Source organism: Electrophorus electricus, chromosome 20 (genome assembly GCF_041902795.1).
Source record: "Electrophorus electricus isolate QZ-2024a chromosome 20, ASM4190279v1, whole genome shotgun sequence".
In the NCBI taxonomy this organism is placed as follows: domain Eukaryota; kingdom Metazoa; phylum Chordata; class Actinopteri; order Gymnotiformes; family Gymnotidae; genus Electrophorus; species Electrophorus electricus.
In genome coordinates, this window is record NC_137516.1 from 1009499 (window position 1) to 1032321 (window position 22823).

A 22823-nucleotide genomic window follows, 5' to 3' on the forward strand; every position below is an offset into this window, starting at 1 on the left:
CTGGCACTGGTGGTGTTGCTTTTTTAAAAGGCCTAAAGTGGTACCTGTTAAATGTATAAATAACCATACATCTCTGTGCTTTGCTCTAAAAACATTTCTGCTTTTGGTAAGTTGTCCTAATGTTGCCTCATTTCGTCCCTCCACAGCCGCTTTCTCTGCCAGTATTTCAGACCACTGTGCACAAGGACTTGCTAGCATTCATAAGCAAGATTCAAAATATGATGCAGTAAGTCTGACGCAGCTATCTACATACATGTCAATATTTCCAAACGTATCTGCAGACCTTTGGAAGGAATTTACCCGCAGTGTTAGTGTAGACCAACAGACCATATGCAAATCATTTCTGAAGTATTTTTAGGCTCCATTTCCACTGCAAGTGTTGGACAGACTGCTCTTAAAGGTACACGTCATTATGGAGCGACGACACACTACGTCAGAGATCTGCGGCGACAGGTTCAGAAGAGACGTCGCAGCGCGTGTATCCAGTGACGTCCTTGTTCTCCACGTGCTGTGTGGGACGTAAGCTGATTCCTTACTGTTTATTCTAGTGAAGAGTACATGTTAAGACATTGGCAAGGTTTGGTTCACTTATTACTGAGAACTGACTGTTGTAAACCCGTTACGGGAGCCTACTGAGTTGCTAATTCTACACTGTTATTATTCTGCACTAATCACGTCACTTCTCACTAGCAATGTTGTAAAGCCATACTAGTGTGGAGTGAAGTGCTAGTTGGGATGTGCGCGATATATATGACGTGTTAGTTGGCGTAGAAGTGTTCAGCTCTACGTCCAGCTCGTTCTAGAACCTCGCATGTAATAATAGAGGAGCACTAGTGCTTCCCCCCTAGAGAGCGCTGTTGGACCACCTCAGTACGGTATATTCATATTGTACAGGAAATGAACTGAATGTATTACTGTAGACGAGTGCCTAGTATTCATAAAGAGGCAATGATTATTGGAATGTTTTTCTGTTCCAGACCATACGTCACTCTTCATTCTCCATACCTCAAATGCACAGCCAGCTGCCTGTAATGTACAAGCCTGAGTCCGTATATTAATGTACCAGTGAACATGCTGGTGTGTGAATGAGCCTGATGTGTTGCATTGTTCAATATCACCACTAACATTCCAGTGGTCTGACGGACACTTCAAAGGAGGACAAATCACGCCTTAGGACCTGCCTTGCTCTACAGTCCACTTACCTCTATTGAACAGTAAGGAAAGCCTATTTTAGTTTAGTGATTTGTACTCAAAACTAGCAGAGAACACAACATTAATGATAGTACACACACACACACACACACATGAATCTGAAGAAATATCAGATCAGGTTTGAGAGTTTTAATGACCACAGAACAGACAAAAGGTGAGGTACGTCCCCCCCCCCCCCCCCCCATAGGGAACAAGGCTCTTGGGAGGAGAATTTGAAAACACAAAGGTGAACAGCTGATAGCAATTCCAGCCCCCTGCTACCACCAGTCTGTGCTGAACATTGGGAATAAGTGAGACCGTCGAGTCTAGGGGATCTGTAGACCAGAGTTGCAAGACAATAGATTGTGAACATGTGATGAACCAGTCTCAGTATAGAGGAGAAACAAACACACAAAGAACAACAAAAGCCTTCTACAGGTGTTGCCAACCACTACAGCGTTGTCCTAGTTCAACAAGTGCCACAACCACCACCTAAATGTATACATAGAGCAAAGGCCAAACGCACTGCAGAGTCTGTTTGGCTAGTGTTCCCTTCACATTTTACACACCATTGTTGAACAGAAACCAAGCAGAGACAGCAGTGTTGGCAACACATTTTATTTAAGAAAGCAGGATTATTTTGAAAAGAACCAAGAACAGGTTCAGCATCATTTTTGCTGAACAGCATTAGCCTGAGCCCTAGTGCTTGACCATCCCACTGAACTGGGTAGGAAGCAATTGGGGTTTACTGTGATGGTAGTAGGAGTGACCAGGCAAGTCCTGAGTGAAGCTGTAGCTGGTTGAACCACTGGACACACTTGATGGGGAACCAGTGTAGGATAAGTGCACGTCAGAGGATTGCTGGTCCACATTAAAATCCACAGCAGATGCTGGTTGCCTTACACCTGCCTGCATCACAGCATTCTGTCCCCAGCCACTAGAGCAAGTGCCAAGATGCCCTTTGGACAACCCATACATGCTGGATGGGGTCTGACTTGCTGGGTTGTATTGGTTGAAGGTTACAATGTGGGATCCAGTTTGGGGAGGATTTGGGACCCCCTTCTGGGACTGATCAGTGTGCAATGCAGTCTGCTGGCTCAATGTCTGCCCTGTGCTCCCAACCGGACAATGGGGGGGGACCCATGGGGGCTGCCTTGTTGTGCAGCACCACTGGCAGACTGTTGGCTAGTAAAGACATTCGAACTCACACTGGAGCCTTGCATCTGGGACTGGCCAGTCTGGGATGCAAATTGTTGGCTTGATGTCTGCCATCTACTTGCAACCCGAGAAGGAACAGTCCCATGAGAGCTTCCGTGTGCTTCATCTTTGACTGGCTGTCCGCTAGTTGAGGTCACACAAGAACTCACACTCGAACCCTCCAGCTGGGTCTGGGCAGTCTGTACTGAAGGCTGGTCAGGGCTAGATGGCTGCCATGTGCCTGCACCCATGGAATACAAAAGGTCCATAGTAGGTGCTCGTTTGTGGAGCATGTCTGCCAGACTGCTGGCTAGAGGACTGCCACATGCTTGCACCCTGCACAGGCCCAAGTCCATAATAACTGCTGCTTTTTTGTGTAGCATAACCAGCTCCCTGTTGGCTGGTGGAGCCCAAGCCAGAACTTGCACTCTGGGCTGGCAGAAACGCATAGTAACTGCTTTTTTGTGGAACATCACTGCCAGTCTGCCGTCTCCACGTCTGCCATCTACTCGAAACCCGAGAAGGAACGGCCCCACGTTGTTGCGCATCCTTGACCGGCTGTCGGCCAGTAGTGGTTACACCTGAACTCCCGCTGGCGCTGTGGCTAGCCAAAGAAAAGAGTCTGGATTTCAGCTGTGTGTAGCTTTGAGATTGAGGGAAGGGAACATGAGGAGGTTGGAGCTTCTTCGAAGGATGGTATGTTGGGTGGCCTGAGGATGGGGCCCTGTAGTCTCCCTGATGGGTGGGAGCAGATTGAACAGACACAGCGTGCGTCCTTGAACCAGTATACTGACTCGGGAAACCTTGAGCACTGGATACAGAGTCCAAGCTGCCAGCAGACCCCTGATGCCAGACACCTTGTTGAAAAAGGCTACTGGAAGTCTGGGGGGTGCCAAGGGCACGATTAGCACTCTGCCCCTGAAACTGAGTTTCACCACTACCAGAAGAGTCCTGCAGTTGGGGTTGGGTTACAAGTCTAGGAAGTTGCTGGCCACCTTGGAACACAGACTGGTAATACCCAGCAGAGCCACTTGCAGTCTGAGCACTTGAATCCATTTGACTTCTGGAAGCACTCCTTGACCATCCACCCGGAGTCTGACCGGGTTCCGGGCCTTGCCGAGGAAACACAGAGCTACTTTGCTTGGATGCAACACTGGAAGGAGAGCCCTCCATCTTGGTCAGATAAGGTAGGTAGTCGACTTCTTGGGGCTGAGCCACAGAAGCTGATGTCGCTACACCATACCAGTGTGGTGCAGATCTTTTGTTCCACACTTCAAGGGGATGAACAGAGCAGAGAGATTGCTTAAATTCCTGAACATGGACACAAAGCATCACTAGCTGTAGCTTGATCTGAACACTTTCTTACCACCAAGCCCCTCTGCATCTCTCAGCAGAAATACAACAGGGAGGAGTAACCAAAGCCTACAAGACAAAAGGAAATTTAAACACGAAAATAATCTGCAGTCTTAAACATGCACAAGGTAACACCACACGACTACCTTCTGCGCCACCACATTGTGCCACTAGACAGGGGACACCCCAATACCCAGCTTCATACACCAACCCTTCTCCCTGAGAGAAGCAGACAGACACAAGCTCCCTTCCTGTCTGCATTCCTTTTAAGCCTCTCATTAAAGTTAGCTGATAAGAATCACCAGTTCAAACTCTTTACAGCTGTTACCTAACCAATTAAAGGAACCTACGAGCGAGTAACAAGAGCTAGAAATACTTGGAGATATAGTAAGCATATCAGTAATATTGCTGTAGTCCCAGAGGCTGCATTAATTGTACAGGCCTTAATGTTCATTTCTGGTTTGTTTGTTTCCTTCTCACATGGATGGAATTGAGTTTGGCTGTTTGTTTGTCAAACATTCAAATCCAGCAAATATCCATTTCACACTTTATTTTTGTTTGGAGCCATTGCTATTCCTTTTATACATGTAGTCTTGAAGTTTAGATGTAGGCTGGAGTTGTGAGGAATACAAAAGCATCTTTCAGACTCAATTATGATTAAAATTCTAACATGGAGGTTGATTCTCAAAATGTCCTGACATCCTTTTCAGATAAAATTGTATTTTGCCTTTCCATGAAAATGTATTACACTGACCTTATCAATGTCAAATGAACATGTTTACTCCCTTTAAACAGACACAGCGTGGACGCGTCTCCTCACTTTAAAGAGAGATAAACACGTAGAAGTGCACTGTGTATTTTACAGGACCTGATAGAGATCTGGTGGGGGGGGGGGATGATGTACTGTACAGTTCCGAGTTTGTGGTGGTCCATGCAGAATCCAACAATGTTAGTTGGATATGATGGTGAACATTGTTTTGATATTTAGTTACATTAGAAATCCCACATGAAGTCTAATGCGTCAGTCAGTCATTGTAGTGATGCATGTGAACATGTAGAGTAGCAGCAGGTTTAATTTATTGTATATTCATATATCCTGTGTAGCTGTACCTGTATGATAAATGGCTTTAGTGTCAACTAAACCACTGAGAAGGAGATTAGTAGATGGAACAGGACAGAAGTGGAGGTCCTTGATGCACACCCAAGTGTACCTGGTCACAATATCTGGACTCGTCTTCTTACAAATCCATAGATTTCTGAGCATTAGTATACTTTGTCCCTCAATTCTCTCCTCATGAGAGAGTGAATTCCCTGTGACCCTCCCCACCAATGTTCAATTTATGACTAGTCTTGCTCTGAATGGCAAGTTATGCTGAGCAGTGATCCAGTAACAAGAGCGCTCAGGCAGATGAGGGAACACTGGTGAAGACCACAAAAACCCCCCACCAAGGCATTTGTACACTGCACAAGAGAATTTATTTCAATACAACCGAGTAATTACACAACAGTCACCCAGTAGCATTAGAGCCGATTTACACTTCAGGTAAAGGGACAGATTCTCCTGGTACAATGCAGTACAACATGGCCAACATTAGTGCAGGCAGCAGGGCACGTGGTCTACCGTTCGTTACATGGAGACGTGTATTGTGTAACGGCCACATCACCTACAGGAGAGAAAGGAAAACCGGTTCTTATTCATACTACACAGGCGGACATTCGAATTCAGTTCATATGATCCTTGTCCTTAATTGCATATTGGTCATTTCTATCCAACCCTCTCCCTCATCTTCCATGACGGTTTCGGAAGATAACAGGACTGGTTCTTACTGGGCTGGTAGTAGTCGTAGATCTTCACCACAGCTGGCTTCAGGTTCTGCACTGCTATGTCCTGCTGGATAACCAGAGTGTAGGTCTTGGTCTCTCCCTTCTTCAGCTGGGGAAAAGGGAGACCGATGCAGTCACCATACAAAATGATGGGACAAACACCATGGTAACGGTGGCCTCCGACACACACTGTTCATCTTACAAGCAAGTTGATCTGGCGAAAGCCTGTTCTTACCCCGTTCAGGTAGATGACTACGTTTCTCTCCGTTGGATCCACGCGTTTTACAGTGCCTTTCACCTGTAGACACAGGTTCTTTGTGAGCAGACCAGCTAATGCATGATGGGTATTTTCAGTGAGGTCAAAGTTACCTCTGTAGAGCCAGCTACTGGCATCAGTGACCCCTCAACCAGACTGAAGCCAGACAGCAGCTTGACCTCGATGACCACCATGTCCGTCTCAGTCCTGTTACCGTTATACCTGAAAGGTGAATTAAAGCAAAGTCACAGGGTTACATGGACAGACTTTATACATCCAAAGCCATCCTTTCCTCTTGTGCTCTAGTAGAGCTCACCTGACAGTCACAGTGACCCCCACAGACAGGTTTGGGGCACTGCAGTTTGAGCTTGTGTTGACCGCGATACTGAAGGAGGAGAAGTCATTGGGAGGCGGGATGTTGTAGTGCTGGGTGAACTGGAGGAGAAATACAAGTACCCCAGAGTCATTTTTACACCCAAGAAGCTCTTCAAGCATCTCTACACCAAGGGGCACCAGACTGACCTGCACAAACACACAGCCTTGGCCTGATGCCCTGACGTTGTACACCCCAGTCACTTCCTGCAGCTGGATCTGCTGGTACAGCAGTCTGTTGCTCTGGTTCACCGTGAACTGGGTCTTCGAGCCGAGGGGTGACGTCACAGTCACCGCAATGGTGCCTGTTGTACTGTAGGTGGCAGTGCTGTATTTTGCCAGAGCCTGAAGAGCCACTACAGTGTCCTGGGCAGAGAAAAGGGATTCAAAACAGGAGGCATTTCTTCTAGGGTATGGTTTTACACTGATGTCATCCAACAAACAAGAAGGACTAGAGTTCAAGCCCTTTTGTACTGCTAGGCATCAGCATTGACCCCAGTATTCGCGTTCATTGGTATCTTGCTCCAACCTACTGTACTGGCTAGGATGCATCCCATGAGGAAATGAAAGCACATTTAGCCAATTACAAGTCAAGTACCTTACACACGTGCTCAGGGCAGCGGTGGCTATGGCGCTCTGGATAAGAGCATCCGCAAGAATTAAAAGGTGGCTGTTGAGGTGTAAACATCTCGAGAAACTGAATCAAGCGAGCCAACTATTAGCAGAGCCAAAGATCATACTCACGCCGGGCTACAAAGTGACAATATTTGAGCTGGCGGTGCGAAGGGGGGGCACTACCTGCGTAGACGCGAAACCGCCAAAGGCGTTCTGCTGCTGGCCCAGCCAGCGGACGATGCTGGCACTGTAGCCCAGCTCAAACTGGGGCAGCAGGGGTCCAGAGAGCACAGCCAAGAGCACGTAGGAGGTCGTCTCCACGTCCAGAGAGTCCGTCACCGTCCCAACACGTCCACTGCCCCAGTGCCGCCCATCCACTGAAGGAGACAGAAAAGCACCGAGCCCACTCGGCCAAGATTCTCCGGTAAATACCAGCCAACCATCACCATAATTGCTCTGTATTTATGGACACATGCAGCCTCCAAAACACGCCAGTTCTCAGCCAGATACCAACATCCAGTGAAGGTCAAATTGGGCAAGTCTGACCTGTCACTACGGCTCGCTGGTTCAGGCGGGAGAGCAGGGTTCCTCTCATCACCTGGTCTCCAGCTAGTGTGAAGGTGTAGGAGAGGAGGGCGATGGCATAGGTGGAGTTCACCTGTGCAGAGATGTTCCTCAGGCAGTCCAAACCCTTGGAAACCATGGGGTCCTACCATGGCAAACACAGTAAGGCATGTTCACACAGACTACTAGAGGGAACCGTTTGAGGAAGGGGAGCACTCACTGTCCTCTGGGTGCCCAACTCCAGTAGAGCAGCTGTGACGTACGCCGAGAGGGTCACCTCATCGTTCACTCCACCCTGGGTAAGAGCGCAAAGTCAGCCAGCCGGCTCACAGGAGTGCTGCACCACACATCTGCTGCACTGCAGAGTCCTGACCTGCATGTCCACATGGATGAGGTTGCCCACTGAGGCAAAACAGCCGTTTAGCTGCTGCTTGTTGCCCAGCCAAGTCTTGGCCTGATCGATGACCGTCTGATCGATAAAGATGTATTGCTTTGCGCTTTCGAAAGACTTCATCACGAACGCAGTGAGCCTGAGTACACAGACACCAGGGAGCTTCTGATTTTTATATTCATTCATTTCAATAAGAGCCATCCATAACACGGCCAGGGGTCTGGTGTCATTTGAGAGCTGTACAGGAACCATCTGGTTTGTGCGAGACTGACCAGGTGTTGCCCGAGTTGTCGGAGGTCCCAAAGGCACTGTACGATCCATCCTCATGCTTGTAGGTCAGCTCTCTCTGGTAGCCTGCATCAGTCATGGGGAGAAACAGGCTGCTCGGCTCATGCTGCCAAAAGGTCCAGAATAAACTGCAGAAAATCAAACCACCCCCCCAGGTATCCTGCACACAGTCTGGGAGCCACTGGTGTGTGCCCTCACCACTCAGCAGGAAGGAGGTGGCTTTGCTCCTGATGGCGGGCGTCAGCTGGCCGCTGCTCTCCAAGTACCCCAGGATGAAGATGTCGGGGGCAAAGAGCAGCATGTTCTGTTCACCGCAGCCGTACGGCATGGCCAGCAGGTTGTCCAGGTTCTGCAGCGCATGGCCCATCAGATCTCCTGCAGAGAGAGTCACCAGAATTGTGCGTGTCCATACGCAAGACCTTGTTCAATTCCAAATGAATGGGTGTGTAGCTGCAAGTGTCCTCACCCAGCACAGAGACAAAGGCAGTGGGGGAACCCTGCACAATCACTTTAGGCAACTTCAGTGTAACATTTCTCTCCACAACACCTAGAGGATGGGAAAAGGGCCATCAGAGAGACATCATCTCACTCACCAACCCAAGTGAGAACATTGTTGGACTACAGACCTGCAGGACAGAGGAGCTCATTGTAAGCGTTGGATTGTTTGGTGCCCTCTGCCTGTCAGAGGAAGAAGTAGTATGCAGTCAGAACCACCAGAACAAAACCCTTTAGTCTGCTCAGTATCCTTCTGTCAAGTTAACAGTGAACAACCCCACCCATCACAGTACAGACTACCTGGAACCACACAAAAAAAAAAAGGGGGGTTTGGTGTGCAAGATATACACACACACACACACCCATCCGACTGAGGAGAATAGCCACCCAACCAAGTTTGGTATTCATATCGTTCCAGCAGTGTTCAAATGCTCAGAAGCGTACAGCTACTGGCAGACTCCAGTAAGGGGAGTTGTGGTTACTGGGGCTCTTCAGGGTGGAGGAGACCCCAATGGAACTCACCTCCACCAGCAGGGTCTGAACCACCGTGTCCATACGTCCTTTCTCCGGCACACCGGTCACCCGATTCCCACACAGTGCAGATGTCTGTACTGCTTCTGCAGTCACTGTGAAGACCACCTCACCTACAATACACCCCCCCAAATTGGGCATTGGAAACGTCAAGCTACTTAATGAAATGCATAATTGTACATCCAGAAAGAGCAGTAACGCTACTCAACACATTTTTGCAAGTTGGAATGTGCCTTCTGAGAAGGCTGCAATAGTGGAACACAAATGAAGAGCATTACTGCTAGACAGCTGTTGCCGCCAACCTCAGCAATTCCACATTCCAATCCGCTTCTTAAATATGTGGATAAAAATACATGTCCAGTCTTCCAATTTCAGCTGACGTCAGACTTACCCAACACGGAGGGCGTGACGACCCACGTGAAGGTCCAGCCGTCGTCAGCACAGAGGCAGTGTGTGTAAATGCAGCTCTTGCAGGGTTGGACTGAGAACTGATTTGAGGATGCCAGCATCACTTGTACCTTTAAACACACATGCAGTGCGTCAGAGCCCAGCACTGTACAACTGCCCCTGCATTCCATGTGGCTCACAGGTACTTCCAGCACAAAACCTCCACACACGAGCCATAAGTGGGGACTCACTGCTCAGTGAACAGTCAAGTAGGAATTACCGTGGGGATAATCAGCTCCTCTGTCCCATAGGGGGATGGAGACACTGGGACCACTTACCATGATGCAGGAGGGGAGGTAGTTGAAGACTGTGGCCTTGAGCGTGAACACCTCTCCACGGACGATGGAGTAGGGCAGGGTCAGGCTCACGAAGAAAGGCTGGAAGGCCGTGAGGTCGACTTTTGGGGCCACGCCAAACCCGACCGGAGATGTACAAAATGCGCCTCCCTCCCACGTGGTGATGGTGTCTGGGACGGTCTCGTTGACCCTAGTAAACCCAGACGTCCTGGTGAGGAGAAGGAAAACTGGTCAGACGAGGCCACTGCATTTGGTGGCAACAGGTTTGAGCCACAGCCCAGGTGTACCCACCCCACATAAACAAGGTCCCAGATCCAAGTCTCTGGGAAGTATCTGCGGACCGTGGCGGCTGGTGGGTTTTGGTCTGAGGGAGTCTCACCAGAGCCTACAGGAAGTTCTTTGGCAAAGGCTACGTTTTCAACTGTTGAGAGAATATTTCTTCAATATCGGATACAATATGCATTTCTTCACTCAAAAGGACTTCATGCCACTTACAGCCAAATTGCCACAAAGTCCTGCAGTCAAAGGGCTTTCTTAGGTCAACATTGGTAATGGTCTTGATTCCAGCATCCTGAGAAAAGGGAACAGTGTTTCAAACAACAGCATATATCAACTACAAACCCTGGGTGCCAAAACTATTTCTTACTTTGAAGACATGGTACACATCAACGTTCCCATTGTATGGACCAGGGAAGGCGAGTCTTGCATTTAATAGAGGCTTTGGCAGGCGAGGTGGCATCTCAGAGCAAGGGTAGAAGTCTTCAGTGCCATCTGGGTATCCAGACAACTTGTAGACAGGGAGCAGCTTAAAGACCTAGGATGACATGAGATGCGAGAGTCAGCCATAGGACTCGATGAGCGTTTAACAGCTGCACAACTGTGCAAAATATGAGCCGAGCAAGAGAAAGCATTTGATCCAAGTATTGGTGGGCTGCTGCTGAATTGGAGTTCAACCCTGATCAGGTTAATGCGGGTTCTGGAGAACATCTGCACAAGTGTTGGATCAGAGCTCTGCAGGTGGGTGGCTCAGCTGGAACAGACCTGAGCACCCTGGAGCTTTAGGGCTTCGGTATGAACGTACAGATTCAACGCTGAGCTCCTTGTCCGGGCTGAGCAGCAACAGGCTCCGATCGATGGCCCTCACGGAGCACAGCGAGCCTGGGCGAGCCTTCAGCATCAACTCCACAGAACTCCCGGGCAGCTCCACAGGAGAAGAGAAATTCAGAGACACCTGGGAGACCATGAGAGACTAGTGAGAACCTCAAGCTACACTGTAAATGGATACAGCTTCTTATGAAGTGGAGACCAGCCACGGCAACATTTTACTTCACAAGACCACTAGAACATTGTGACATTCTGACCTCGTTAGCCAGACACAGCTCAACGGGGAAGTCCATGCTGTCGGCTACCACCTCCCCTCTCGGGAGCATGGCGTACACCACTACCTGGACGAGCGGAGACAGAGCACGCACATCCTGGAGGGGCACCACCACTCCTCCTCGGTTCTCTGTTACACACACACAGGACAGTTAGAACACAGCACCTAGAGCAGAAAGGGCATCAGTCCTGGAGCTTCAGAGCCCTCCAGAGTTTCCCAGGCCCAACTTGAGCCCTTTTGTTTCGTCATCTTTCAAATCAAAACGGAAGAATCAGGTGTGCACATCCAACAGTTACAATTGAGCTCTACATCCATTTCAACAGGATGAGGCCGTGTTGTGGCTACAGTGCAAGTGTGCATGGACCTCTCTCTGGTTGTACAGCCACAGAGATGCTTCCTGTCTGCACCATCCTGCCCCGGGACATCACCTGCACACCCAACGGAGATTGTGTTCACAAACGCCTTCCAAAACAGCATGTCCAACAGGACAAGAAATTGGGGGGGCGGGAGTCCAAGTTAAAATCAGATTTCTGGAGACCAATATGCTGCAAGTTTGCAAATGGTGACCTGACAGTAGATCGTACCATGTAGAAGAAATCTAGGGAGAGTTGGGTTGGTTCCAGTGCATTGCCCTGTATGATGTACTGAACCAGTGCTGTAGCATGTCCATTACACCTGAACACCTCCAGCGGGCGCTGCAGTGCCAGGAAACTTCTGCTTTGGGAGTAGAAGGGCTGAACCAACAGGTAAGCAAAGAGGTAGTTTGGTGTTCTCATGTTGGCCATATTTCCAAGTGGTTTCTTTTCCTCAAGATATTGGGCCTATTATGAGGAGAAAGAAAAGGGACACATTTAGAAGGGTCAGACAAGGCAAGACATTGATTATGCTTGTAACACTTACAAGAACCCTTTCCAACAAAAGGCGGACTTCACAGACCTCAAGAGAGACGGATTGTGAACCCCATGAACGCGTGTCTAAGGAGAAGGGGGCGACACCGTTGCCATCGGTAACCAACTTCCAGCTTGCGTTTTTGTTCCCAGCATAATTCACAACCAGATACACCGATTCATTCTTCATAGGAGCGGAGTCTGGACCAGTGGCTTTAATCTAAGACGGATTTAAAAAACACCCCCCACCAAACCAACCGTCTGAAACTTGTGCTACATGTTGACCCCTAAACAGCACACAGTTCACGCCAGGTATTGCAAACCATTAAAAAAAAGGACCAGTAATTACCTTTCCTTTGTAGGTCAACCCAAGCCTGAACGTGTCCGGAGCGTCCACAAAGGTGAGAGTGACGATGTCACTTGTAACAGTAGAGCTTCCAGACCCCGACAGGACCACTCCTGTGGTTGAAACACACACCTCTTTCAAACAAATGTCTGCATTCACTTGGACCATTTTGCAAGTAAAGAAAACCTTTTCAAATATTCAGTCACTTATTTTTAAAGCCATTAAGGGGTCAGAGAGTGGGAAAACCTCACCTGTCCCATATTCCTCCAGTTCAGCATCAACATTAATAATGTCTTCATATCGTGTATCATTCAGTGCAAAGTCACTCAGGTCAACGATGTAGGACCCGCAGCCTGTCCTGTCAGTCTAGAGTAAATATGGACCAGACAGAGTTCAGAAACACTGTAGAACAATTACTGCCCAAGAAAATACCCAAACAGATCGTTCAGGTACCTTTTCCCTCATATGAAATTTCACCAATGATTCTTCACATTATACCTAGAAGTCTCAGCTTCTGTACTAAACCCATTTTAACACATGGCCACCTCCATGGGGCATAAACTGCTTCACTTGAGGACTACAAAGCAATCTGAGGAAGTCTCAATACTTATGAAGGGAGCTTTCCTTTCTTTTGTACGATTTGCTACTTTTTGGTGGCAAAAGTCTCTTTAAAAACAATGAAGGTTAAATGACTAGACGTTTCTTAGAAGCTTCTCAATACCATCTGCAGGAACAGGTGACCAAGTGGACCAACCTTCATGGTAAAAGTTCTACAGATGTCTGGGAGCTGTGCAGGGCCTGGCGCAAACCACCAGTATCCGTAACTTCTGCGGCAGACCACGGCAGTCGCAGACCCCATCACTGGTTTCCCATAAGTATACCTACAGCCAGGGTGGAGGTTGTGGAGTAAGGAATACATAATGTTGCGCCAGGTGGTTCAGTCTCAAGGTTTAAATGGCTCTTACTTTGCACACACTTTGAGCGTGACCTTAGTGTCCAGAACGGTTATGACCGGAGGAAGCTCTATGGTTACTTCAAACTTTGGCAGCACTATGGGGGAGGGGTTTCAAAATATTAAACCCACATCAAACCTTTGCCTTACTTCATTAAAGAATTCTTAAGATGAGCCCCTCAAGACAAGTTAAACATACTGTCCCAAACACTGATCATTAAATCCCAACTGAAAACCGTGCTGCGCCTGACCATATTTCTTGATTTCAAAGTCTTGCGTGATTGGTTCATTCCCCTCATTCCAGGCAGTGATGACATAGAATCCCTCTGCAGCCTCGGGGCTTACGGGATACGACAGATCCAGGAAGCCGCTGGATGTGGACATGTTCAGCCACTGACCAATACGGTTGGAGTTGGGGTCCTACAGACAGCAGCAGCATGCAATGATCCTCAAATATACTATGAGCAAAGAATTTCCATAGCAACCAGGACACAGTTCCAGAATCAGTAAATACATACAGAGTGATGATGCATATTGCACACTTCATACCTGCAGCTCCACTGTTGAGAACTGAGAGAGAGAGAGAGACACACACACACTTCACATCAGTGGCATACACTGCTGCAACAGTCCTTTTATTTTATGGAACAACTTGAAAAACTGCACATTTCACTCCCTTACCATCCCATTGTAGGTGAGGAAGTTGGAATCCAGAGACACTATCCGGATTTTCACTGTAGAGAGAAAGACAGCATCAATACTGCTGACCCTCCAAACACTCAGAAAGAGACCGGTTTAGATCCATGGCTGTCGAGTTCCCCCTGCACCTCCTTTAGGAAACCCCAGTCCAAAACCACCAACAATACCTGTCTGTCCTGGTTTGTACAAGGGTTTGTCTGTTGCAATGATGGTCAGCTGAGCAGGAGGTTTTATGAGGATCTTTGTTGTCCCATTTAGGAATGTAGTTTTCCCTTTTACCTCAAAGACAATGGATGCTTCTGTATCTATGCTTACAGCAGGAACCTGTTTAATGAAGAAAGAAACTAGCAAAGTGAACCCAGAAAACCTCTTCTAATCTGATGTGCAGATACAGAGGGTCTCTGATATTCCTCAATCACCCACATGTGTGCTTGTACAAGCAACTTACACAGAGAACATGTTCAAAAAACAGACCAAAACTACAAAAGGAATGAGAGATGTAAACTGGGATAAAATTGGGACACAAGCCAAGTCAAAAGACCTTTCTAGTAAAGGCTCCATTTTCACATGGGGCTCTGCTTGATTAAAAACCAGTTTCTTTGTGGCTTTAATATGTTGTAGACAGTGAGGGTACGGACCTTAAAGGAAACACACTGGTAGTGGTCTTGGCTTACAACAGTCTGGCTCAGAAGAGTCTTGCTGGTTTGCCCGTGTTCCAGAGTCACATGTAACAATAAGCTTTTTTGGGCGGTGTGGACATGGACACACAGTGTCTCAGTACTGCCCCCTACAGGCTGGGAATTGGCAGTCAACAGGTAAATCCTGAAGGGGAACAGAGATAAAACCAGTTGACATACGGTTGATTAGAAAGACCTAAATCCACACTGCCCATCCATGGAAACCATTAAATAGGCCTCCAATTTTTGTATAGCAACTTGCATAATATCTGTATTATTGTCATCATCCAATTACTCATGAAACCTGGCACAAGTGAAAAATACAGCAAAACTGAGAATTGGGGGGGTTTTTTGTTTTGTTTTTGTGGCATGCATTTTAATCCATCATGTTGGCCCAAAGTAAACAAATAGGCAATCCTATAAATAATACAGACAAATTTAGAGACCTACAGCTTACTTTAAACCAACAAATACTACCACAAATGTAACAAACACAGATATGAGAGAAAGAATAAACACTCATACGTGTCATTAGAGAAAAAGGCAACAGCCCTGTGGAGGAGCAGAAGCACAGTGGCAAACACCACGGAGAGCTGCATCCTGACCGCAACTCCACCACCACCAGACAATCAGACCGCCTGGGAGCTCATGCTATAAATAATAAGCCCCTCCCCTTCACAGGGGAAAAGTCTTTGAGCCCTGCCCTAGCTACTGCGCCACTTATCAAATAACCTATCAGTTCGGTCAAAGTTTGAGTTAATTGGGTTGGAGCATTTAGCGTCACTCTCACAGCCTATCCACGACTGAATTTCTCCTCAATGTTGTCATTCAATGACAAAAAACCCAAATCTACTCAACGAGGTACTGATTAGGCTATCTACTAAACCAAATCTATTTAATGAGGTACTGATGAGGCGATCTCCTAAACCAAATCGGTTTAACGAGCAATGTGCGAGACGGGTGGAGCGCATACTAATATGCACGAAGGCTTCGATGAAACGAGTCGTTTCACCACATGTTGATTTCTGAACTATTTCTGAGTCAAAACAGTAGTATTGTGTTTTTTAAAAATGAATTTGTTTTAGTCAAGGTCTGAAAACATTATCTTTTTTTGTTCTTTTGTTATAAATGTTCTATGTGATAATGTTTGATAGCAGTAGCTCAGTGGTCGAGGTTACTTGTAAATGGAACATTGCTGGTTCACTGCCAAATTGCCTCTGTTGGGCCCCTGAGCAAGGCCCTTAACTCGCCATTGCTCAAGCTGTACTCAGTCATAATTGTAAGTTGCTTTGGATAAAAGTGTCAGCTAAATGTATCTGTTGGCCGTTAGAATTGTTCTTTTTACTCAAACACATACAAAACTAGAGAAAGTGATTATTTTGCAGATTGTTTTGTCAGTTTGTGTGTGTTGTTCTTTTGTTATCCTTTTCAGTTCTTCACTTGTGTTAATAAGAATAACTAGGTAAGGCTCTCTCAGTAAGTGTTTAGAGAATATGGACTAATACAAAGTCGGTTGCTTTGTCATGTCGCTCCTGCGCTGTTACGATTCATTTGTCGAACTTGTTCGGAGTCATATTTTAATGGTTATGTATTCATACTTAAAAACTCAGAGTAAATTGTTGGCTGATTATAGAAAGGAAATCTTATTCCTTTTTCAACATATTGCATTTCGAACAATTAGTTTGGGCTTTTTAATCCAAGATTGATGTCTAATTACTGTCCATGAGTCCCAGCAGTTCATATTTTAATTTTAAAATGGCCAAATTTTAGCGCTTTAGGACATTTTGTGTTATTCGCATATAAGCTATATCTAATTATTTATATATATATATATATATATATATTATAAATACACACACACACACACACACACTAATATTTCATTGGACCATCTTTAGCTTTGATTACGGCACGCATTCGCTGTGGCATCATTTCCACAAGCTGCTGCAAAGTCACCATATTTATTTCTGTCCAAAGTTGCATTAATTTTTCCCCAAGATCTTGTATTGATGATGGGAGATTTGGAGCATTGCGCCAAGTCATCTTGGAATATGCCCGTGCCATCAGGGAAGAAAAAAAATGCATTGATGGAATAACCTGGTCATTCAGTATATTCGGGTAGTCAGCTGACCTCATTCTTTGGGCCCATAACGTTGATGAACCTAGACCTGACCAACTGCAGCAACCCCAGATCATAGCACTGCCCCCACAGGCTTGTACGGTAGGCACTAGGAGTGATGGGTGCATCACTTCAGCCGCCTCTCTTCTCACCGTGATGCTCCCATCACTCTGGAACAGGGTAAATCTGGACTCATCAGACCACATGACTTTCTTCCATTGCTCCAGGGTCCAATCTTTATGTTCCCTAGCAAACTGAAGCCGTTTTTGCCGGTCAGAATCACGGACAAGTGGTTTTCTTAAGGCTACGCAGCTGTTTAGTCCCAATGCCTTGAGTTCCCTTTGCATTGTGCATGTGGAAATGCTCTTACTTTCACTATTAAACATGTTTTGCTACGATTTGATTTCACCACACGTTTAAGTGATCGCCGATCACGATCATTCGAGATTTTATTCCGACCGCATTCCTTCATCGAAGATGATGTTTCCCCACTGTCCTTCCACTTTTTAACAATGCGTTGGACAGCTCTTAACCCGATTTGCTTAGTTTCAGCAATCTCCTTAGAGGTTTTCTCTGCTTGATGCATGCCATGAATTTGACCCTTCTGAAACAGATTAGCATCTTTTCCACGACCACAGGATGTGTCTTTTGACATGGTTGTTTAACAAATGAGAAGCTACTCACTGCATCAGTTAGGGTTAAATAGCTTGCTGCCAGCTGAAACATACTCACCCATGTAGTAATTATCCAATGGGAGACTCTTACCTATTTGGCCAGGCAGTGTGGGTGTGGGTGGGTGTATTGCACAATTTTGGTAAATATAGAATATGATGTAAGGTGACATGATGTTTTAATATTTGTTGATCTCCTTAATTTTAGTTGTGATGTGGGATAATATGTTTGTATTTTGTGGAGTCACGTTTTGTTCCCGCCATGAGAGTTTCCTGTTTCTATGAAATTGTGATGTAGAATTTTATGGCAGGGTTTAACTAGGTGTGGAAATTGTAGTTTATCACGAATTGTACTGCTGAAGTGGTTTATGCACATATGTGATGGTGTCCACGTTAAATGTCTGTGAAGCCCTTTGTGCTTGAAACTCACAACCAGACTTTCTGCTCATTATATTTAATCTTATGGTTCTTAAATTGTATTAATAAACCTGTAGTTTGTCCTGGCACTGGTGGTGTTGCTTTTTTAAAAGGCCTAAAGTGGTACCTGTTAAATGTATAAATAACCATACATCTCTGTGCTTTGCTCTAAAAACATTTCTGCTTTTGGTAAGTTGTCCTAATGTTGCCTCATTTCGTCCCTCCACAGCCGCTTTCTCTGCCAGTATTTCAGACCACTGTGCACAAGGACTTGCTAGCATTCATAAGCAAGATTCAAAATATGATGCAGTAAGTCTGACGCAGCTATCTACATACATGTCAATATTTCCAAACGTATCTGCAGACCTTTGGAAGGAATTTACCCGCAGTGTTAGTGTAGACCAACAGACCATATGCAAATCATTTCTGAAGTATTTTTAGGCTCCATTTCCACTGCAAGTGTTGGACAGACTGCTCTTAAAGGTACACGTCATTATGGAGCGACGACACACTACGTCAGAGATCTGCGGCGACAGGTTCAGAAGAGACGTCGCAGCGCGTGTATCCAGTGACGTCCTTGTTCTCCACGTGCTGTGTGGGACGTAAGCTGATTCCTTACTGTTTATTCTAGTGAAGAGTACATGTTAAGACATTGGCAAGGTTTGGTTCACTTATTACTGAGAACTGACTGTTGTAAACCCGTTACGGGAGCCTACTGAGTTGCTAATTCTACACTGTTATTATTCTGCACTAATCACGTCACTTCTCACTAGCAATGTTGTAAAGCCATACTAGTGTGGAGTGAAGTGCTAGTTGGGATGTGCGCGATATATATGACGTGTTAGTTGGCGTAGAAGTGTTCAGCTCTACGTCCAGCTCGTTCTAGAACCTCGCATGTAATAATAGAGGAGCACTAGTGCTTCCCCCCTAGAGAGCGCTGTTGGACCACCTCAGTACGGTATATTCATATTGTACAGGAAATGAACTGAATGTATTACTGTAGACGAGTGCCTAGTATTCATAAAGAGGCAATGATTATTGGAATGTTTTTCTGTTCCAGACCATACGTCACTCTTCATTCTCCATACCTCAAATGCACAGCTAGCTGCCTGTAATGTACAAGCCTGAGTCCGTATATTAATGTACCAGTGAAAATGCTGGTGTGTGAATGAGCCTGATGTGTTGCATTGTTCAATATCACCACTAACATTCCAGTGGTCTGACGGACACTTCAAAGGAGGACAAATCACGCCTTAGGACCTGCCTTGCTCTACAGTCCACTTACCTCTATTGAACAGTAAGGAAAGCCTATTTTAGTTTAGTGATTTGTACTCAAAACTAGCAGAGAACACAACATTAATGATAGTACACACACACACACACACATGAATCTGAAGAAATATCAGATCAGGTTTGAGAGTTTTAATGACCACAGAACAGACAAAAGGTGAGGTCCGTCCCCCCCCCCCCCCCCATAGGGAACAAGACTCTTGGGAGGAGAATTTGAAAACACAAAGGTGAACAGCTGATAGCAATTCCAGCCCCCTGCTACCACCAGTCTGTGCTGAACATTGGGAATAAGTGAGACCGTCGAGTCTAGGGGATCTGTAGACCAGAGTTGCAAGACAATAGATTGTGAACATGTGATGAACCAGTCTCAGTATAGAGGAGAAACAAACACACAAAGAACAACAAAAGCCTTCTACAGGTGTTGCCAGCCACTACAGCGTTGTCCTAGTTCAACAAGTGCCACAACCACCACCTAAATGTATACATAGAGCAAAGGCCAAACGCACTGCAGAGTCTGTTTGGCTAGTGTTCCCTTCACATTTTACACACCATTGTTGAACAGAAACCAAGCAGAGACAGCAGTGTTGGCAACACATTTTATTTAAGAAAGCAGGATTATTTTGAAAAGAACCAAGAACAGGTTCAGCATCATTTTTGCTGAACAGCATTAGCCTGAGCCCTAGTGCTTGACCATCCCACTGAACTGGGTAGGAAGCAATTGGGGTTTACTGTGATGGTAGTAGGAGTGACCAGGCAAGTCCTGAGTGAAGCTGTAGCTGGTTGAACCACTGGACACACTTGATGGGGAACCAGTGTAGGATAAGTGCACGTCAGAGGATTGCTGGTCCACATTAAAATCCACAGCAGATGCTGGTTGGCTTACACCTGCCTGCATCACAGCATTCTGTCCCCAGCCACTAGAGCAAGTGCCAAGATGCCCTTTGGACAACCCATACATGCTGGATGGGGTCTGACTTGCTGGGTTGTATTGGTTGAAGGTTACAATGTGGGATCCAGTTTGGGGAGGATTTGGGACCCCCTTCTGGGACTGATCAGTGTGCAATGCAGTCTGCTGGCTCAATGTCTGCCCTGTGCTCCCAACCGGAGAATGGGGGGGGACCCATGGGGGCTGCCTTGTTGTGCAGCACCACTGGCAGACTGTTGGCTAGTAAAGACATTCGAACTCACACTGGAGCCTTGCATCTGGGACTGGCCAGTCTGGGATGCAAATTGTTGGCTTGATGTCTGCCATCTACTTGCAACCCGAGAAGGAACAGTCCCATGAGAGCTTCCGTGTGCTTCATCTTTGACTGGCTGTCCGCTAGTTGAGGTCACACAAGAACTCACACTCGAACCCTCCAGCTGGGTCTGGGCAGTCTGTACTGAAGGCTGGTCAGGGCTAGATGGCTGCCATGTGCCTGCACCCATGGAATACAAAAGGTCCATAGTAGGTGCTCGTTTGTGGAGCATGTCTGCCAGACTGCTGGCTAGAGGACTGCCACATGCTTGCACCCTGCACAGGCCCAAGTCCATAATAACTGCTGCTTTTTTGTGTAGCATAACCAGCTCCCTGTTGGCTGGTGGAGCCCAAGCCAGAACTTGCACTCTGGGCTGGCAGAAACGCATAGTAACTGCTTTTTTGTGGAACATCACTGCCAGTCTGCCGTCTCCACGTCTGCCATCTACTCGAAACCCGAGAAGGAACGGCCCCACGTTGTTGCGCATCCTTGACCGGCTGTCGGCCAGTAGTGGTTACACCTGAACTCCCGCTGGCGCTGTGGCTAGCCAAAGAAAAGTGTCTGGATTTCAGCTGTGTGTAGCTTTGAGATTGAGGGAAGGGAACATGAGGAGGTTGGAGCTTCTTCGAAGGATGGTATGTTGGGTGGCCTGAGGATGGGGCCCTGTAGTCTCCCTGATGGGTGGGAGCAGATTGAACAGACACAGCGTGCGTCCTTGAACCAGTATACTGACTCGGGAAACCTTGAGCACTGGATACAGAGTCCAAGCTGCCAGCAGACCCCTGATGCCAGACACCTTGTTGAAAAAGGCTACTGGAAGTCTGGGGGGTGCCAAGGGCACGATTAGCACTCTGCCCCTGAAACTGAGTTTCACCACTACCAGAAGAGTCCTGCAGTTGGGGTTGGGTTACAAGTCTAGGAAGTTGCTGGCCACCTTGGAACACAGACTGGTAATACCCAGCAGAGCCACTTGCAGTCTGAGCACTTGAATCCATTTGACTTCTGGAAGCACTCCTTGACCATCCACCCGGAGTCTGACCGGGTTCCGGGCCTTGCCGAGGAAACACAGAGCTACTTTGCTTGGATGCAACACTGGAAGGAGAGCCCTCCATCTTGGTCAGATAAGGTAGGTAGTCGACTTCTTGGGGCTGAGCCACAGAAGCTGATGTCGCTACACCATACCAGTGTGGTGCAGATCTTTTGTTCCACACTTCAAGGGGATGAACAGAGCAGAGAGATTGCTTAAATTCCTGAACATGGACACAAAGCATCACTAGCTGTAGCTTGATCTGAACACTTTCTTACCACCAAGCCCCTCTGCATCTCTCAGCAGAAATACAACAGGGAGGAGTAACCAAAGCCTACAAGACAAAAGGAAATTTAAACACGAAAATAATCTGCAGTCTTAAACATGCACAAGGTAACACCACACGACTACCTTCTGCGCCACCACATTGTGCCACTAGACAGGGGACACCCCAATACCCAGCTTCATACACCAACCCTTCTCCCTGAGAGAAGCAGACAGACACAAGCTCCCTTCCTGTCTGCATTCCTTTTAAGCCTCTCATTAAAGTTAGCTGATAAGAATCACCAGTTCAAACTCTTTACAGCTGTTACCTAACCAATTAAAGGAACCTACGAGCGAGTAACAAGAGCTAGAAATACTTGGAGATATAGTAAGCATATCAGTAATATTGCTGTAGTCCCAGAGGCTGCATTAATTGTACAGGCCTTAATGTTCATTTCTGGTTTGTTTGTTTCCTTCTCACATGGATGGAATTGAGTTTGGCTGTTTGTTTGTCAAACATTCAAATCCAGCAAATATCCATTTCACACTTTATTTTTGTTTGGAGCCATTGCTATTCCTTTTATACATGTAGTCTTGAAGTTTAGATGTAGGCTGGAGTTGTGAGGAATACAAAAGCATCTTTCAGACTCAATTATGATTAAAATTCTAACATGGAGGTTGATTCTCAAAATGTCCTGACATCCTTTTCAGATAAAATTGTATTTTGCCTTTCCATGAAAATGTATTACACTGACCTTATCAATGTCAAATGAACATGTTTACTCCCTTTAAACAGACACAGCGTGGACGCGTCTCCTCACTTTAAAGAGAGATAAACACGTAGAAGTGCACTGTGTATTTTACAGGACCTGATAGAGATCTGGTGGGGGGGGGGGGGATGATGTACTGTACAGTTCCGAGTTTGTGGTGGTCCATGCAGAATCCAACAATGTTAGTTGGATATGATGGTGAACATTGTTTTGATATTTAGTTACATTAGAAATCCCACATGAAGTCTAATGCGTCAGTCAGTCATTG

The 22823-nt window shown here is 46.6% G+C and overlaps 5 protein-coding genes across 5 annotated transcripts; all 5 read right to left on the bottom strand.

The window, feature by feature from the left end:
* Positions 1 to 1444: 1444 nt before the first annotated feature.
* On the bottom strand, positions 1445 to 3970 carry LOC145652643 (uncharacterized). The gene is made up of 3 exons (XM_081703602.1): positions 3888 to 3970; positions 3755 to 3810; positions 1445 to 3659 (listed from the first exon to the last, which is right to left on the bottom strand). Exons 1-3 carry the CDS (start codon positions 3902 to 3904, stop codon positions 2611 to 2613), a joined length of 1122 nt encoding a protein of 373 aa, XP_081559728.1. The 5' UTR covers positions 3905 to 3970; the 3' UTR covers positions 1445 to 2610.
* A 1237-nt stretch (positions 3971 to 5207) lies between these two features.
* LOC145652630 (alpha-2-macroglobulin-like protein 1) lies at positions 5208 to 9873 on the bottom strand. Its single transcript, XM_081703560.1, has 17 exons — positions 9803 to 9873; positions 9469 to 9595; positions 9069 to 9190; positions 8678 to 8729; positions 8518 to 8598; positions 8250 to 8426; positions 8036 to 8117; positions 7746 to 7902; positions 7593 to 7667; positions 7355 to 7517; positions 6992 to 7185; positions 6344 to 6559; positions 6138 to 6256; positions 5935 to 6043; positions 5801 to 5863; positions 5569 to 5674; positions 5208 to 5405 (listed from the first exon to the last, which is right to left on the bottom strand). Exons 1-17 carry the CDS (start codon positions 9803 to 9805, stop codon positions 5359 to 5361), a joined length of 1893 nt encoding a protein of 630 aa, XP_081559686.1. The 5' UTR covers positions 9806 to 9873; the 3' UTR covers positions 5208 to 5358.
* Positions 9874 to 10433: 560 nt separating this feature from the next.
* LOC145652685 (alpha-2-macroglobulin-like protein 1) lies at positions 10434 to 11447 on the bottom strand. Its single transcript, XM_081703805.1, has 4 exons — positions 11426 to 11447; positions 11182 to 11327; positions 10902 to 11051; positions 10434 to 10634 (listed from the first exon to the last, which is right to left on the bottom strand). Exons 1-4 carry the CDS (start codon positions 11445 to 11447, stop codon positions 10434 to 10436), a joined length of 519 nt encoding a protein of 172 aa, XP_081559931.1.
* Positions 11448 to 11539: 92 nt separating this feature from the next.
* LOC145652686 (alpha-1-macroglobulin-like) lies at positions 11540 to 15358 on the bottom strand. Its single transcript, XM_081703806.1, has 12 exons — positions 15285 to 15358; positions 14721 to 14904; positions 14250 to 14406; positions 14065 to 14117; positions 13933 to 13953; positions 13635 to 13803; positions 13397 to 13481; positions 13186 to 13312; positions 12683 to 12797; positions 12435 to 12544; positions 11783 to 12019; positions 11540 to 11626 (listed from the first exon to the last, which is right to left on the bottom strand). Exons 1-12 carry the CDS (start codon positions 15356 to 15358, stop codon positions 11540 to 11542), a joined length of 1419 nt encoding a protein of 472 aa, XP_081559932.1.
* Positions 15359 to 19728: 4370 nt separating this feature from the next.
* LOC145652657 (uncharacterized) lies at positions 19729 to 22015 on the bottom strand. Its single transcript, XM_081703631.1, has 3 exons — positions 21933 to 22015; positions 21800 to 21855; positions 19729 to 21704 (listed from the first exon to the last, which is right to left on the bottom strand). Exons 1-3 carry the CDS (start codon positions 21947 to 21949, stop codon positions 20656 to 20658), a joined length of 1122 nt encoding a protein of 373 aa, XP_081559757.1. The 5' UTR covers positions 21950 to 22015; the 3' UTR covers positions 19729 to 20655.
* Between the last annotated feature and the right edge of the window lie 808 nt (positions 22016 to 22823).